Genomic DNA, 18,052 nt, shown 5'->3' with positions numbered 1-18,052 from the left:
TGGCAGCAGCAGTAGTTATACAGGAGGGCTGAGTGAGGGGTGAGTGCCTGAGAAGCACAGGGTTCCTTTTGGAATAAAACAGTCATTTTGGCGTGCGACAGAGTGATGTTATATAACATCCTAAGTGCACTGAATGTCACCAAGCTCTATGTTCTAAACTGGCTAATTCCGCCGTGCTGTGAGCTTCACTTCCAGTGCCTTCTGTTGTTACTTTCAGAACCATCCTCAACACTGCTCTCCTCCCAACTACAACACAACGAATATGTTGTACATCTTGTCATTTCAAACTTCTCCAGTTTTAGGGTGGCTTAGATAAGACAGAGACTGCCAGGTATAGGGTGGGAGATCAGGATTAATGGCTAAGAAAGACCCCCACAGTCCTACCCGGCACCAAGGGGTCAGGCATCAAGAGCATAAAAATAAATCCAGGTCCTGAGGTCAAATCCCAGCAACCACATGGTGGCTCACAACCATCCAAAGTGGGAGTGGACGCCCTCTTCTGGGGTATCTGAGAACAGCTACATTGTACTCACATGTAATAAATCTTAAAAAAAAAAAAAAAAAAAAAAAAATCAATCAATCCAGCCTCATTTGCACCCACAACTTATAACATTTTCTAAGGTATTGACAGATATGGTAATACATACCTGTAATCCTAGTGACCAGGCCAGGTTTTGTCTAAAAACAAACCCCCAAAGGAATAAATATATGTGTATGTCCTACATGTACGACTGGTGCCTATGGAAGTTAGAAGAGCAGGGTATGAAATTCCTTGGAATTGGAGTTACAGATGGTTGTGAGTCCCTGTGTGGGAACTGGGAACCAAACTCAGGTCGTCTAAGAGCAGCCAATACTGCTGAGCAATCTCAGAGCCCTTGCCTTTTATTTATTTATTTATTTTTTAAAGATTTGTGCTTTTGTTAGTGAACACATGCACAGGTGAGTACATCAGATGTCCTCTACTATTCTGCCTACTATTCCTTTGTGGTAAGGTCGTCCTTGAACATGGCTGCAGTTTTCCTAGCCAGGCTGGAAGTTAGAACAGGAAGCTGCTTGGAGCTGGGAGTACATCATGTACACAATGCCTGGCTCATTATCTTAACTCTTGTTCTCATGACTGCATGCTGAGTCATCTGTAAGAGAGCCTCCTTTAAAAAATTACTTTTGTGTTTGATACAGTATGTATGGTGAAGGTCACAGAACAACTTCTGAGAGTCTTTCTTCACTTGTTTAGCAAGTATTTTGTAGTATCTGTAGCTTTAAGAGACTCTCGACTGAGCCGTCCCTTGAGGTCTTGTCTCTACTTCCCATCTTGCAGTAGGATGGTGGAGATATACCACATCTGGCTCTTGTGGGTTCTAGCATTGAACTTGGCATCAGGCTTGTATAGCTTTTACCAGCTGAGATATTTCAGTCTCATATTTATTTCAAAATAGGTGACAATATAGGCATATAATGCCGGTGGGCCTGAAATGCTGTTAGAGGCTGAGACAAGGCTTCAGATTCTCAACTATCCTGCCTCCATTTCCAGAATTCTGGAACTGTGGGCACGTACCACCACACCTGTGTTCAACTTATTTTTAAAATGTATTTCAAAGTAAGCTGAGTGTATTTAGCTCAATTTTTAAAAAGAGAAATCTATATAACTAGAATTCAATGGGTAATTTTTTTCTCCTTTTACCATAAGAATTATAAATGTAATGGACAAATCTTAAATGTTTCTTCACTGAATTTTGGCAAACACGTAACTCAGTATTTTATGAATACACAGGGCATTGTCTTCATTCCAGAAAGTTCCCTTGTGCCCCCTTACAGTCATACCTTCACTTTTAAGACTGGTACACGGAAGTTCCTATAGAAAAAGAAAAGAAACAGTAGCTACTTTAGGAGTAATTAAAATGAGCCCTGCAGAAGAACACAGAATATAACATGGTTATTCATCCGCTCCAGCCTGGAGCTGCCCCAATTATGTCAGTGTGCTTCAATCACAAGATCCCGCGTTCCCTGACTTTTCAGGCAATGCAATTTCAACAATCTTTGTGCTCTGGTCTTGAAGCAGATTAGGAATTATAATGTCTGAAAAGAAAGGGGTGTCTAAAGGTATCAAACATGATTTCCTGACCAGGGCACAGACAGATGTAAGAGTGGATATTGAAGATGAGCATGCTACACACCTGTAAAGCCTGCACTTGGGGAGCAGGACCAGGACAATGGATTCAAGTCAGGCAACACAGTGAGACTATGTCTCAAAAAATTAACTCATTAAAAACATGAAAGATTAATTTTTAAAAATTGAAAATAGTTAATAACTTGCTGTCATTTAATCTAAGGGAAAACACGTGCCCTGAAAATACCACAACCAAGAAAATAAGGAGGCCTTTGGGCCTTGGAACTCTATTACAATGGCTTCAACCCTGTGAGAGGAGCCCCAAAGGCCTACCACATGCCATTTGCTTAGGCAAGATCATGTGGAAAATATGAGGTAAGGATGATGCATAGGGAACCGAATCAGTTACGAGGTAGCAGGAGCCTGGCTGCCTGGACGCTGCACGGGGCTCACTTTGTAAAAATGGCTCTAATTTATAAACTGCCAATTGCAAATAGATGTGAAGCGGTGTAAGAAACTGAAGGTTTTTAGCTGGGTATGATGCTGGCAATCTCAGCATTTCAGAGCTGAGACAGGCTTTGAATTCAAGGCTAGCCTGGGCAGTACAGTGAGGTCCAGTGTGGGTTACAGACTGAGACCCTATCTCAAAAGAATAAAATACAAATCAGTAAGAAGAAAAAAAAGGAAGGAAGGAAGGAAGGAAGGAAGGAAGGAAGGAAGGAAGGAAGGAAACAACACTTGTTCAAATTTGCTTTCATCCCACTAAAAGGAGCATTTTGTGAAACAGCCATGTAGTCAGACATGGTAGCACATGTCTTTAGTCCCAGCACCTGGGAGGCAGAGATAGGCAAGCCTGTGGTACAACATGGCCAGCCTGGTCTACAGAGAGTTCTAAGACAGACAGGCCACACAGAGAAACCCTGCCTTGAAAAACAAAACAAAGAAAAATCCACGTGGCTAAATGATGGGCAGTGGTATCAATTTTCTGAAGAGAATTTTTAACTTGTCAAAAGGGTTTACAGAACTTATACCAATTAGAAAGAGTTGCATAATTTCAATTTACAAAGCTTTTGAAGAATACACTCACTGCATGGGTTGTGAGCGTGAGGACAGCGTGAATGAAAGCAAGAAAGCAGAGACGGGACTGCTGGAGAGAAATACAAGCACACAGCAGTTATCTGTATAGCTTGTTTCTTACCCTACTTGCAACTCTTGTTCAAAAGTCCCTAAGAGCACCTGTGGGCCTTACAAAATTGGTGATCATTGACTGGTTTTTTTCTGGGGGTGTTCCTTATACGATAAGCACATGCTTTATCACTAAGCTACACCCTCAGCTCCTTCAGCCATTGCTCCAGCCACGTACACTGTGGCTTTTAGTATAAATATCCCGTAAGCTTCACACAATGGCCATCAAAGTAATCACTATACTATGCTTCCTTTTTTTTTCTTTTATTCTGAAGCTTATCCATTAAACTATTACATCTTCCAAATAACCTAGGAATCAGTTGTTGTTCAGACCTTAACTACTTTAACAAAAAGAATCAACTGTTAAGGTCTGTCTTCATCCTAGCCTATGTTCTTTAGAGGAAGTCCTGCCATGAACTGAAATGACCTCCTGGTAGAACAACAGGACAGATCATTACTTAGAAGACTCCCTCCCAAGACAGCCATAGAAGACGTCATGCCTCTTCTGGTTAGAAACAGAAATGGGCACTAAAGCCCAACTTCAGAGCGACAGTCAGATGCCCAATCACTATCTAGGGCTGAAATTAGAATCTGAACCTGAATCCTGGCCTCTGCACTTGTCTCTCAAAAGGGACTGTTTAGTTGAGTAACACTGTTATTCTATGGCTTGTGTCAACAGGGTAGTCTTAAGCATATGACATAGAAGCAGGCTGGCCACACTGGACAGTTTTAGGCTTGAGGCTTTGGTCACACAGTAGCTACCAAAGTCTGGAGAGACTGACATTGGCTTTGTAGGCCATACCAGGATGACAATATACATTCTAAACACACAGGCTTTTGTGAACCTTCCTGGCTGGAATATTCTCTCTATATTATCACACACAGACCCGAGAAGGTCATAGAGGAAGGACAAATGGAGCATTTGCTCTTTTCTTGGATCTTTCCTACATGTTTTTTCAATCGACTAATTCTAATCTCTGTCCTTTCCTGCAATCACAACTGTGATAGTTTTCAGTGAATTCAGGCTACCAAATTATCACGTTGTAAGTGGTCCTGGGCCCACTGGCCTTCAGCTCAGATGAGGATTAAGTGGTCATGTTGGCCATATTAGTAGTTGCCTAAACTCTCAATTGAGGAGTTTTGTAGGCTGTGCCCAGTTCCCATGTGGCTAAATCACAGTAGTGCTGTTTCTTTCTTCACATGTATACTTGGGGTGAGCAACCCTCCAGATGCTCCACTGGGGGAACTCAGTGAGTCATACACTGGAGTAAAGCTGGATTATTTTGGTTCCTCCTCTCTCACAATCACCATGTTAAACAGTTCTAGCCTTACCTTTGTTCTGAAGGAGCATCTGCAGGAAATGACTGATGTGCGAGAGCACGGCCCACAGTCTCCTTCATGGCAAAGCTTTTCACAGGTGTGGATGAAATCTGTAATAAAAAGGGACAGAGTGGGGAGTGACAACTGCACTGACTGATCCTGGTATTTCCAAATTCACTACCAACGCTGTGTCCTCATCCTCAGCTTCCCTCCACCCAGCAGGCTGGGCACTAGCATGTTGCCTGCTGAGGGAAAGCACAGACTTCCCGGCCTTTGCTTTAGGTCCCACATCTTTACATTACATTCAGATCTCCCTAAAATTTAATTGTGATGACTTTGATGAAATGCTCTAGGCTCTGAAAGTTATCTGGGGATCGCAGACAATTCTGAAGGCACAATCCATAGTTCCATCAATTGGGGCTGCTCTCTACGCAGCCACGAACAGCCTGCATTCACCTGATAACTAGATTTAGGACAAATACTTTTTTTGTTTCCCTTTCTTGAGACAGGGTATTATTATGTAGTCCAAGATGGCCTCAAAGTCATAATCTTCTCGCCTCTTGGCCTGCATGCTGGGATTACATGTATGTACCACTATCCCAGGCCCAGGACAAGTCGTCTTTCAGAGGCTCATGAAAGGACAACCGTAGTTGTTTTCATGTTTGCAGCACTGAAAGCCAAGCTCAGGGAACTGTGCATGCTAAGCAACTGCTCTACTGAGGAGTTACACTGCCAGTCCACATCAGTGTCGCGCTTATATTAATTTTACTAGTATACATTTATCCTATCTATCAAGCCAGGTAGAATGGCACACACCTTTAGTCCCGGCACCCAGGGAAGCAGAAGCAGGCAGATCTCTGAGTATGAAGTTGGAGAGAGTGAGCTCTAGGACAGTCAAGAGCTACATAGTGAGATCCTGACACAAGCCAAGCCAATTAATTTATACTTATTGTGTGTGATATGCACACATGTCAATGTATGTAATAGACCTAGTTGGCCTTGAACTCACAGAAACCCTGCCTGCCTCTGGTTCCTGTGTTGGGAATAAAGGTGTGTGCCACCATTTATTTTGTGTGTATGCATGCAATGTCTGAGGACAACTTGTAGGACTGAGTCAGTTCTCTCCTTTTTAACCCAGTGGGCCCCCAGGACAGAACACAAGTTATCAGGTTTGGCAGTAGCACTTTTAAACACTGAGCTATCTCAGTATTATCAATATGTTTTTAAAATCAATTGGGAAGAAAAAAAACTTTCCGTTTTTAGAGACATGGTGTCATGTAGTCCAGGCTGGTCTGAAAAATGCTAAGTAGTTAGGATAACTATGAACTGCAAAATTCTCTGCCTCTACTTTGTGGAGTGTGTGGAGTGTGTAGCTGAGGATGGAACCAGTAGCTTCACTCATGCTAGGTAAGCATCTACTAACTGAGCTACAACCTCAGCCCAGCAAGTAGCTACAAAGCTAAACCTGTGCATGTTTCAAAGACCAAGTCACACTCAAACCTCCAGGTACTGAGTAAACAGACAGGTGGTACATGTCTGTAACCCTGCCATTGAGAGGCTGAGACAAGGGGGCAGGCTTACAGAGGCCAGCCTGAGCTACATACAAGATCCTGTCTCAGAAAGAAAAACAGTATGACAGCCCTAAAACAAACAAAACTCACATTATTTTATATCTAATTTCAATGAACTTTTCTATATACAAATAACCAGAAGCCATAAAAAAGGAAGAAACAAGGCATCACTAGAGATCAGAAGGCAGCAGCACTAAAAATATTAACAAGAATAAGTAACAAGAGCCAAATTACCTTAACAAACAACAAAAAGCCTCAGAAAGCCTGTAATAAAATCCTAACTGTACACACACACACACAGCTGCAGAGCAGATAGCTTGAGAAACCTCAGTGGACCCCACATCATCACTTTAGTCAGGGTAACAGGTCCACAAGAAAGATCAATCAACAATGTAAATGAAATTATCTTCTGTTACAAGTCTTTAAAAGGTAATATGATCTGGGTATGGTAGCTCATATCTGTCATCCCAGCCCTGGAGAGGCTGCCGGTTTTACCAGGGCTGCTTAGTTAGAGCCTGCTCGAAGGAAAAGTTTAGAAAAGTATTTACCCAGACAAAATGATGCTCAGAGGCGTCATCCCCACCTATGGGGAGGGACTTAGCTCTAGAAGGCATTCTTTGAATGTTTAAGTGGCTGAACACTTAAAATTTCAGTTCTTAAATATCTCATCCAGTGTTGTTTTTGCATGTTCCTATTATAAAAAATGACATTTAAACACTCCTGGAATGCTAGATCAGTAAAAGCCTATACGGTGTTTGCACTAGACTAGGCTGTTAAGAGAACTGATGGTGCTGGCAATAAAACTGGAGACATGACTTGGGAATCTGTATTTTCACAAGTGTAGTTTGAGTAAAAGAAAAAAAAAAAGTATCTATCCAAATTTGATCATCACATTTATAAGAACCCCTGCTCTTAGGCATTTAATGTTACTTGGTGAAAACGTCATTATTCCTAAACATTTACATTTTTAAAAAAATAAAATCTTTTTCATTTTTATTTTATGAGTATGAATGGTTTGCCTTCATGTATGTTTATTACAGACAGCTGTGAGCCACCATGTTGGTGTTTAAAATTGAACCTGGATCCTCTGAAAGAGCAGCCAGTGCTCTTAATCACTGAGCTATCTCTTCATCTCCTACATATTTAAAAAATAAGTTTAGGTCAACTAGTTACCTGAGGAACCACAGGCCAAGGGTTTGCCACACACTTTTCCACAGGAAGGGACAGGATCCATGCATGTTTTCCGAGCATTACTTCCATGTTCCAGCAACTGGCTGAGAGGTGTTTGGCCGCAAGGGCAGTATCGCACCAAATGGGGGAGCCGTGGGCAAGGCTGACACGGCTGAGGGTGGCAAACCTGAGAACAGGTATGGCTCCCACACTTCAAGTCCCTATTAAGAAAAACAACAGACAATTAATTGCACAACTGTTATATAAAATGAAGCTTTATTCTAAAAGAAACTTTAATCTAAAGGTAAAAAAAGGAAACCCTTACTTGCCACATATCTTTAAACAGCTGAAGTCCCCAAATCCATCAGACTTTCCCACATCGGTTCCACACAACACATCTCGGGAGGTGCTGCCACAGTAGCACACTTGAGGACACAATTTAAAGGACAAATCAATAACCAATCCATGCTTTAAAAATGTCCCCAACAATCTATAAATGTTCATTAGTATAGACCAGACATGATGCAGACATGAATGTTGTTTATGCGGCAGCTCTCCCACCCATCTAAGAGCTTTACGTGGGAATAAAGCACGCTCTGCCCCCTCTGCCAGTGCCTTAGTGCTGCTGCAGAAGATACCCTGTAAACAATGACCTCAGGCGTCAGAGGGCCCGATCCAGTCTCAATGGTGGGCAGCAGGCACTGTGAAGCTCCCTGCATGGCACAGGGTGCCGGCAAGCTAGACTGAGATGCAGAGGGGTGGACACCTAGATCCCTTCAACTCAAGTGAAATGGATCACATGAAATGCTCCCAAAAAGGGCCCTGCTGTTGAAAGAAACTTATAATTTTTATTAAATTACATAATTTTTCTGGTATCACTTTACATTTTTTCCACAAAGGATATTTATCACAAATTAGTCTATACCTTGCCCATATGATAAATGGTGAACAAGAGTAAAAACTAGCCGGGCGTGATGGCGCACGCCTTTGATCCCAGCACTTGGAAGGCAGAGGCAGGCGGATTTCTGAGTTCGAGGCCAGCCTGGTCTACAGAGTGAGTTCCAGGACAGCCAGGGCTACACAGAGAAACACTGTCTCGGAAAAAAAAAACAAAAACAAAAACAAAAACAAAACAACAAAAAAAAAAAACCTAAACTGGAAACACTATGGAACTAATTAAATGCTAACTTCTTTTTTTAGGATAACTTAGGTTAGCTACTGGCCCAGAAAATCAACATCAGAATAAATGTAATTGAGTTCAAGAAGAGACTGGTTTAACAGCAAATTCTAGGCAAGACAGGGACGGCTAGACGGCTATATAGTGAGAATAGTTTTAAAAAAATCATATCCATAAAATAGTAAACAGAGCCAAAAACAACTTCTAGCACATGGCAAGAGGAAAACCTCAAGTGACTGAAAAATATTTTTTTTTTTACATTTTAAAAATAAACATTTTAGTGCTGGAGAGAGAGAGAGCACAATGGTTAAGAGTATTAGTTGCTCTCAAGAGGATCTAGGTTTGATTCCTCAGCCCCCATGTGGTGGCTCACAACTGCTTGTAACTCCTGTTTCATGAACCTGATGTGTCCTTGGCTTCCTTGGGCACTAAGGCATGTCTGGTACACACACTGACACACCCATACATATGAAGGCAAAACATCCATACACATTAAAAAATACATTCTGTCTTCAAAAAAAGAATATGTGCATCTTTACCCACTGTGACACTAAAACGCACATCTTACCAGGTAAGTATTTGCTGGATGAATTTATACAGAGAACAATCATTTGTTGGATGAATTCATACAGAGAACAATCAGTCCTTTGGAACCAGTGAACTGGTGGACAAACTCCAGCAGCCAGGGGCTTCTGAGAGCAGCCTGGTCTACGAGCAGCCTTTGCTCTGCTGAGCTTTGTTTCTTCCCTTTCCCATCTCTTCTATTCTGAGGCAGGGTCTGGCTGGATCATGACATACACATGCTTAACTTCACAAGTTTGCTTATAGCTATGCTGAGGTTGACAGTTGTCAAAGTGACTGTAGCAGTTTAAACACCTGTCAACATTGTATGAAGATGCTAGATGCTTCACCCTTGCCAACATCTGGATTTTAGTCTTTCATTTTCGACATCCTGGTAAGTATAAATAGATGCCTCGCTATGGACATGCTTTTGATCCCTGTTCCTTGGACTCTCCCTCTAGTGCAGGCTTCTGTGAGCAGTTCTGTTGCAATATAACTGACACACCACACAATTCCAGAAATGCCTGCGAGCAGTGCTAACAGGTGCACATACACCACTTACCCTGGTTCAGTATGATCCGACAAGGCTGGCATTGACCCCCATGGCACAGCTCAGCACAGTGGTGCTGACCACAGTTCAAGATATTCTCACATGCATTAGAACAGTGGACTGAGACAGGCTGACCACAGCGAACCGTGTGCCTATAAAGATAGACACAAATGCATCACTCCGAAGTTCCCACTACACAGACTGAAGCCCAAGCCCTTCCCTCAACACCCAGTAAACGCTTCTCTTGACATTGCTCTCCCCAACTTTTTCTAAGTGTTTCCTTCAAATTTTTAATTAATTTTGTGTAGACATGTTTGTAAACAGGTGTGCAGGTGGCCATGGAGGCCAGAGATGTCATGTCCCCAGAGTTGGAGTGACCAGCTCTTGTGAGCTGCCCAACATGGGTCCTGGGAATGGAACTCAGGTCCTTTTCAACAGTCATGCACTTTTAATCACTGAGCAATCTCACTGGCCTCTCGTACCATTTTTTTAATTTCAATATTCTCCTCACTGCCTCCCTTCCCTCCTTCCTATTTTCTACTCTGCCTTTCTCTCTTTGCTGTTTCTAATTAGTGGTGAAACAAAAGCTAATTCTGAAAATCTGTCCTAGTTCACTGAGCAGCATGCAGGAAGGAGAACCGTGGACGGATGGGGTCTCTGTCCACTTGTCCTCCTCTACCAGCTGCCTGTCCTCCTCTACCAGTCAGGAAAGAAAGGAGTCAATGTGCGTCCAGATCTGTTAACTCAGACCAGAAGCACAACAGTATTTTCCTGGGATGAAGCACGTTCATACTGCATATAGCCGTAATAGTTAACAAGGCACGAGACAGGACTCTGATTCTAGCTTGTTCTAGTAAGTATCCTGATTCTGCTGGCTTACCCTTTCACTCCCAGAGGCCCTGGAACCAAGGTCCCAGGGATAGCAGGGGATGACTTTATACCTACCACTCACTACGGATCTTTTATGTTAGGCACTCACAAGTAAATCATACACGTGGAAACTGACTTCTTCAGTCCAATTCTAATTTTACCTGGTCCGTCCACATTCACATGTTTTAGTTGTAAAAGCAGGGCAGGGTGGGCAGGGTCCAGGATGGCAGAGACTGAGGAAAAGAAAAAAAAAAAGCTTCAATGAGGTAGGCCATTTCTGTGTATTAAAACTAGAACAGCGCTGCCTGAGCTGTGGTCTATTGTGAACACAGCAACGGGAGAGCCAATTTTTTGTTGTCAACTTGACACAACAGGGAAGAGGATTGCAGTCATCAGATTGTCCTGTAAGCATGTCTGGGTCACTGTCTTAACTGATAATTGATGGGGAAGGGCCTAATCCACTGTGGGTGGTGCTACCCAGCAGGTGGTCCTGGGTGTATAAGCAAGCTGCCTGAATATTAGTAGAGGTGACCCTTGAAAATATATGGCCTTGGTCCAACTATAATAGTATGTGTGTATACCTTAGTAGAAGAGCACTTACTGACATGTGGGAGACCCTGGGTAGGATTCTCGGGAGGGAGGGAAGGAAGGAAGAAAGGAGGGAGGAAAGAAGGAAAAGAGGGAGCCAACAGTGCTCACGTCTACCAAGACTACGAGAAGCACAGAACTGTCCTCATCAGCTGGTGAAGTAATTAATAACCCGGCACTGGGTTCAAACAGTTACAGTGCAAAGAGGGCCAGCATGCTGCTAAGACAGGGGGCAGAGGAGTGGTCCGTAATCCCAGCACAGGGGCAAGAGGCTGTGGGAAGACCTGAGCTTGTGCTCTGTGAGGCAATCAGACACCTGAGCAGAATGTTGGAGAGAAGCTAGAACAAGGAAAAAAAATTACTAAATGGAATTTTAGTTATTTCAGATAAATATTGTCTTCATGCAAAACTACTGTCAATTACATCAATTACCGACTGGTTAAGAAATTCACTTAACAATATTTTTGGAAGAAAAAAATTACATTTATTTTGTGTTTGCACACACGAGTGCACACACACTTGGTCCAGTCTGAGAGTCAGTTCTCTTCCTTCACCATGTAGATCCCAGGGTTCACACTCAGGCCTCAGTCTTGGCAGCAAGCACCTTACCCACAAGTCATCTCACTTAACCCTATTTTGGGATTTTACAAATTGCAGGAGTGGTTTCTGCTGGATGAAGCGGCTCACACTTGCAATCCCAGCACTAAGGAAGCCGAGGTCTGAGGACAACACAGTGGCTGAAGGTAGCCAGGGCTATAGCATGAACCCTGTCTCGGAGACGAAACAAAGTAAGACAGGGCTCAGCAGGGTGTTCGCTCTGAGCTGGTGACCTATTGACTTTCAGTCCCAAAACCCATGGAAAGGCGGAAGCATAGTGCTGACTGCACGGAATGCTCCTCTGGCTTCCACATGATAATGTTCCACACACATGTATCATGTGTTTTTGATGATGTTCGTAGCCCCCGTCCACAAACACACATACACACTACCTTCTCTTATCCTCCCTCCCCAGTCTACCTGGTCCCCTTCCCTTACTTTCATGTCTTTAGACAACAACAAAAACAAAAACAAACAATACCCAAAAAAGTAAAATCTACAGGCTAGAGAGACGAGTTTGGTAATTAAGGGCACTCACTGCTCTTCCAGAAGACCTGTGTTCAAGTCCCAGCTTACAAGTGTCTGTCTGTGATTTGTATTCTGGGGAGGGGCATTCTAAATGATGGCAAATGTAATCCTTTGACAATTGAAGGCAAATGGAATAAAGTCTAATTCGGTAGGCAACTGAATTTGTGAGAAAGAGAAACAAATATTCCTCACACCCTCAAAGTACTAGCATGTATATATGCTGGTGCACAAATAAATGTCTTCCCTGGATGTCCTACAATGCCTATAAGTTTTCCTCTTAGAGCCAGGAGTACAAAACAACAGAAGGATCACTGGCTTTGACACCCAGCTCCATCATATCCTAGCACAGTAACACTGCGCATGAGCCTCATCTGTGAAGTGGAAACGATCATACCTACGCATCCATCACTAGGCTGTGGGAAGAATTGAAGTACTTAGTAGAGTGTCTGCTAGAGATTCAGTGCTCAACAAATGGTTGATATCACTCTTTCCCCCTTCTTGTTAAGCGACAACAGTATGTACACTTAAAGCCATTAGCAAAGCACTTCCACAGAGACTCCCCAGAAGTCTATTTTTCCAACTTACAGGTTACAGGAATGTGGACAGTCCTGGCCAGGCTGTTTCTTTCTACAAACCTCACCACAACTATGTGGAATTTCATTTCTGCTCCATTCAGGATTCTTTACTTTGCCTACAAAAGATCAAATGGGAGAGTCAATGCTATACATTTTAACCAATATTCTCAACTTTTATGAGATAGCTAGACAATGTGAAACGTAAGTATGGTTTTCAGCAGTACAACACCCATGTTATCGTACATTCTGAAACAAAGAGCTGGCTGTAATGCTATTTATCATACAATCTACTGAGCAAGGTTAAACTTAATGCCAAGATACCCTGAAAAAGATGAAAATGACATTTTTGACTACTGAACACAATCTATTTTTAAAAAATACTTATTAAATAAGCCATTAACAAATCTTCTTAAACTGACAAGTATCTGTGGTAAAGATCAGAAGGAAAGAAAGGGAGAGTGCCAGGGTACAGCTCAGTGGCAAGGCTGTTCTTAACGTGTCCCATGTCCTGGGATCTGCTCCAGCACTGTGGGGAGCTCAGGGTAAAGAAAGGGATTGGACCAGGAAGAGGCTGTGGGATGAACAGACAGAAACCCACACACAACGAGCCTGGTTCCGAAGCTTCCCAGGAGGCATAAAGGGGCTGCACTTTCATGGTCAATGTCACTGCACAAATCTTCAAGGACATCTCTCTAGGCTTGGGCTACAGAGAGAAATGCTATCTCAAAAAAGCCAAAATAAATATATATCTTTTAAGATAATTAAGGTTTGCTATTTTCTGTCTGCCCAACTTCCCAGTGGATTCTTATATCTAATCTACATTATCTTCCCAGTATTATACTCAATCAAGAATATTAATTCCTTTTACTTAATATCAATTTAATATCCAAAACTCAGATTTTGGTAATAAAACATATACAACCAGCAGATTCCACACAAAGAGAAGCTAAAGTGAGAAGGGACTAACAAAAGGGGCTTCCTTTGGGAAAACCCAGCATTTGAAGTGAGACAGTTAAATGAAGATGTAATGAAGAGGGGAGCAGGGGATACAGCCCAGTGGTAGAGTGCTCGCCTTGCCTGTGTGAGGCCCTGGGTTTGACCCTAGAACCTCAAAAAGGATGGAGATGGAGAACATGCTTGCTAGTGAAGGAATAAAGTGACTGAGTAATAGCTAGCCATTTTGGGGGCGGGAAGGACTATAAGCAAATTGGTTAGGACAATAAAGACAGTATGCAAAAAGAAACAGAACAAGCTAATTCTTTTACTAAAGTAATGGTCAGAAGTGTCAAGGGAGTCATGCTGCCAAAAGACTAATTACTATAGAAGTCCATGAGGCCATGATGACTGAGGCCTCTGAATACAGTTTCAGTGAGACAACAAAGACAGATGCAAAAACCTAATGGTTCAAAAGGGTGAAACAAAATTAACTAGGAGATTAATCACTAAAAGGGGAAAAAAGAAGACATATACCTAGCAGTAGGAATTCATCTGGACCTAAGAAAGCTGATGTGATTAAAAAACAGGAAAAGTGGCTGGACAGGGTGGCATGTCTAAGTCTAGCATGGAACCAAAGACAGGCAGATCTCTGTGAGCTCAAGTCCAGCTTGGTTTATAGTAAGTTCTAGGCCAGTCAGGGCTAACACAGCGAGACCCTGTCTCAAAACAAAGCCAGGAAAAACTATTCTGCAGAGAGGGAAGATACAGGGATAGTTTGTTACCGATTTAGAGAAAATCTCTCCATTATAAAGACACATGGTTGATTTCTTATTAAACACCATTTTTACTCATGTTCCTTAAATCTAGAATGTCAAAGCTGTGACAGCACTAAGGCCTACGACCCACTCAGTCACACAATACATGAGGACAACAGCATATCCTCTTACGACTTTCAGGTCTCATCAGTGACTTCTGACACCAGACCTGCAGACCACTGAGGTGAGCACTACAGTGCACACACACAAACTTACCACAGAAACAAGTATAGGTATTGGGAACATGTGCAGAAACATTCTGACAAGCAGGGCACCTCCAACCACTCTGGCCATCTGGAGGGGAGGGGGGGGGGGAGAAGAGAGAATGAATAGGAATGAATAGATTAAATACAATTTCTTTCCACAGTGTAAGCTGGATTAGGGATATAGCTCATTGGTAGGGAATGGCTTTGTTTACACAAGGCTCTAGGCTTTATCTTCGCACCCTCATGAAAAAGCAGCACAGTTTACAAAAGACTGAAACTCTGGCCAAGTACAGTGGCACACACCCTGAATCCCAGCACTCAGAAGACAGAGGCAGGGACTCTGAGTTTGAGGCCAGCCTGGCTTAGTGAAACCTGTCTCAAAAAAGAGAAAAAAAGGTAAACTTATAGAAACTCACACCATAAAAATACTATTATCAGACATTTAAGAAAGAGATCCATGGTCCCATGTAATTCTCACCCCGAGCTGCACCCCTGCAAATGTATTAATTCTGTCCTGTTGCTTTATTTCTGAAAAAAAGTTCTCTTAAAAAAAAAAAAAAATCACAATGCTGAATACAGCGTCAAGTACTGTATTCTGGTTTCCCAGACTTACTGACGCGGTAAATCAGGTAGGTATCCATGTTGTTCAGCCACCTCTGATATCAGTATTTGGAGACTGACTTGAGAAGACACATGCTGTTACAGGAAAGCCCCAGCACAGGGCACAGGATCAGCAACATCTGCATTATCCATAACACTAGCATCCTTTAAGAAGGGCCTAGAGGGGCTGGTGAGATGGCTCAGTGGGTAAGAGCACCCGACTGCTCTTCCGAAGGTCCGGAGTTCAAATCCCAGCAACCACATGGTGGCTCACAACCATCCGTAATGAGATCTGATGCCCTCTTCTGGTGTGTCTGAAGACAGCTACAGTGTACTTACATATAATGAATAAGTAAATCTTAAAAAAAAAAAAAATAACTGTAGCCTTGAAGAAGGGCCTAGAATACTACAGATTTGTGAAATGCAAAAATAGCTAGAAAACAAAATAAACAATTTAATAAATGTCTAACAAACTATATACATATCTGGGTGTTTGTCAAGGTCTTACTATGTAGCTCTGGCTGTCATGAAACCTGTTGTGTAGACAGGGCTAGCCTCAAACTCCCCACCCAAGTGCTGGGATTATCCATGCGCACCACAATGCCTAAAAGTAAATGCTTTTTCAGATCACTTTTGTGCCATATTTTCTTCGGAGTATACTCGTAAGAGCCATGACACACTTGGGAACACACAGAGGACAACTCAGGAGCTGGTGCTCTCCTCCTACCATGTGGTACTTGGGCCTGAAACTGAAGCTTGGCAGAAAGTACCCTTTCCCCTTCAGCAGCCACTTCATCAGTCCGACAAATGTATTTTATAGTTGCCATTTCAATGAAACCCACTATTTTCAAGAAAAATTATTGATTTCATTATTATGCCTTTCATATTTTTGGCTGATTTATTTAAGATCTACAAGTCCAGCCACAAAACATAAGAATGTGTAAGACATTTTCTTTTTTTTTTTCTTTTTTTTTTTTTGAGACAGGGTCTGTGTAGCTCTGGCTGTCCCGCAACTCACTCTAGAGACCAGGCTGTCCCCAAACTCAGAGATCTGCCTGCTTCTGCCTCCAAAGTGCTGGGATTAAAGGTGTGCATTACTGTTTCCACCCAGGAGACAGGAATAACCGACCTGCATGCGATGCTGGAGAGCGTGCCCACTTCTTGATGCAGTTCAGATGAAAGACATGAAAACAGCTCTGACAGCTCCACACCGGGGCTGTGACCTGAACCAACTCACAGCATACCATACACTCGTATTTTTCTGTAGTTAGCTGCTCAATCAGGGAACCTGTTAAAAAGAAAATAAACAAACTGAAACATATGAAACTACCCCTCACTTGAGTCAATGAGGAAATAAGCCATTTAAGAGGGTATTCTAACAGACTTCAGGGACCCCTGGTTTGAATAAGTGGCTCTTCAGACTTTTGAGATAAAAAAGGGCAGATGTGGCTGATAGAAGCCTGAGGAGAGGCACTCAGAAGGGAGTCTCACATCGGAGAAAGGAAACATTCTCCTTAGCCCACTGGATTACTCAGGCCTGTACTCCCAGGGTTCAGGAGTCTCACTTAAGATCACAATTTTAAGACCAGACTGGCTATAATAAAAGTTTGCTTCAAAATAGCCCAAATAAAATAAATAATAGTAAGCACTGAATAGACTTTAAGAGTTTTCTACAAGCATCCACTGTTTTGATTTTACCCTGCAGATTGTCATTTTATAAAATCACCTTTTCCTGTCTCCATTTCTTGACTGTTACCACACCCAGCTAGATTTTCTCATATTCACTACTTATAGTTTATCAATAAGCCAACTTTTTTTGTTGTTGAGACAGTCTTGCTATACTGATCAGGTTAATCTCAGTCCTCCTACATCAACCTCCAGAAGGCTCCAACTGCAGATATGCACCACTACACCTGTCTTATGACAACTGTTTTATAGTCCAGTTGCAGTTCGTTTAGTTGGGCTTCTAAGATACACATCATATATTTGTGTTGGTGGCTGGCTACAAACTGTGGAACCCCACAAGTTACTGGTAAGTCTTTTATAAAAGCTTTCTCTCACACATTCCACATCATGTCAGCAACTTGCAGAATATGTTTAGAATCTTAATTTCTGCTGTTCTCACTCTGGTCTAAACTTTCTGTTTACCTGGATTATTACAGTGCTCTCTTTGCTAGTAGTCTTCCTACTTTTGACTACAGCAGTAAGAACAGCAAACTGCAAATTAAGCTTGGCCTGATGGCTGTATGCCCGAAATCCTAGCTACTTGGCACTCTCACAGGAGTATCACAAGTTTGTGACCTGCTTGACACAGAGTAATAGGGAAGCCAGCCTAGGCAACTTAGGGTTGAGATATTGTCTTAAAATAGAAAGGGAGGCTGGAATACAACTCAGCAGTAGAGTGCTTGTATGGCACCATGAGGTCCTAAGTTCAATTCCCACTTGGGGACAGGGATGAGTAGGTGTAGATGTACACTTCTTGTCAGTTACAATTAAACAAGCAAAACAAAAAACAAAGAGTGTATGAATATTTTGCCCTTAGAGGCTAGAAGAAAATGTTAGATACCCTGCAACCGGAGTTACAGACCATTGTGAGCTGCCACTTGGGTGCTAGAACTGAACCTGGGTTCTTTAAGAAAGCAGCCAGTGCTTTTAAATGTGGAGTCACCTCCGTAGCCTCTTGTCTAAAGTTCTTA

The 18,052-nt window shown here is 42.4% G+C and overlaps 1 protein-coding gene and 1 non-coding gene across 7 annotated transcripts in view; both read right to left on the bottom strand.

The window, feature by feature from the left end:
• Nfx1 (nuclear transcription factor, X-box binding 1) overlaps nucleotides 1–18,052 on the bottom strand; it is a 55,087-nt gene that overhangs the window by 24,456 nt on the left and 12,579 nt on the right. For all 6 annotated transcript variants that reach the window (NM_001290449.1, NM_001290448.1, NM_023739.3 and 3 more), the window contains exons 3-11: nucleotides 16,486–16,644; nucleotides 14,767–14,844; nucleotides 12,810–12,915; nucleotides 10,673–10,744; nucleotides 9,654–9,793; nucleotides 7,679–7,778; nucleotides 7,357–7,574; nucleotides 4,625–4,722; nucleotides 1,822–1,852 (exon numbers count right to left, since the gene is read on the bottom strand). In NM_001290449.1, coding sequence (NP_001277378.1) covers nucleotides 1,822–1,852; nucleotides 4,625–4,722; nucleotides 7,357–7,574; nucleotides 7,679–7,778; nucleotides 9,654–9,793; nucleotides 10,673–10,744; nucleotides 12,810–12,915; nucleotides 14,767–14,844; nucleotides 16,486–16,644 — 1,002 coding nt within the window. The remainder of the gene's footprint in view (nucleotides 1–1,821; nucleotides 1,853–4,624; nucleotides 4,723–7,356; nucleotides 7,575–7,678; nucleotides 7,779–9,653; nucleotides 9,794–10,672; nucleotides 10,745–12,809; nucleotides 12,916–14,766; nucleotides 14,845–16,485; nucleotides 16,645–18,052) is intronic.
• Mir3094 (microRNA 3094) lies at nucleotides 7,779–7,842 on the bottom strand. The gene has a single exon (NR_037277.1). It is a non-coding gene; the product is annotated as a microRNA 3094 (primary transcript).

This window comes from Mus musculus, chromosome 4 (assembly GCF_000001635.26).
Source record: "Mus musculus strain C57BL/6J chromosome 4, GRCm38.p6 C57BL/6J".
Lineage (NCBI taxonomy): Eukaryota > Metazoa > Chordata > Mammalia > Rodentia > Muridae > Mus > Mus musculus.
The sequence above is the reverse complement of the archived record's forward strand: the minus strand, read 5'-3'. Positions and strand labels throughout refer to the sequence as shown.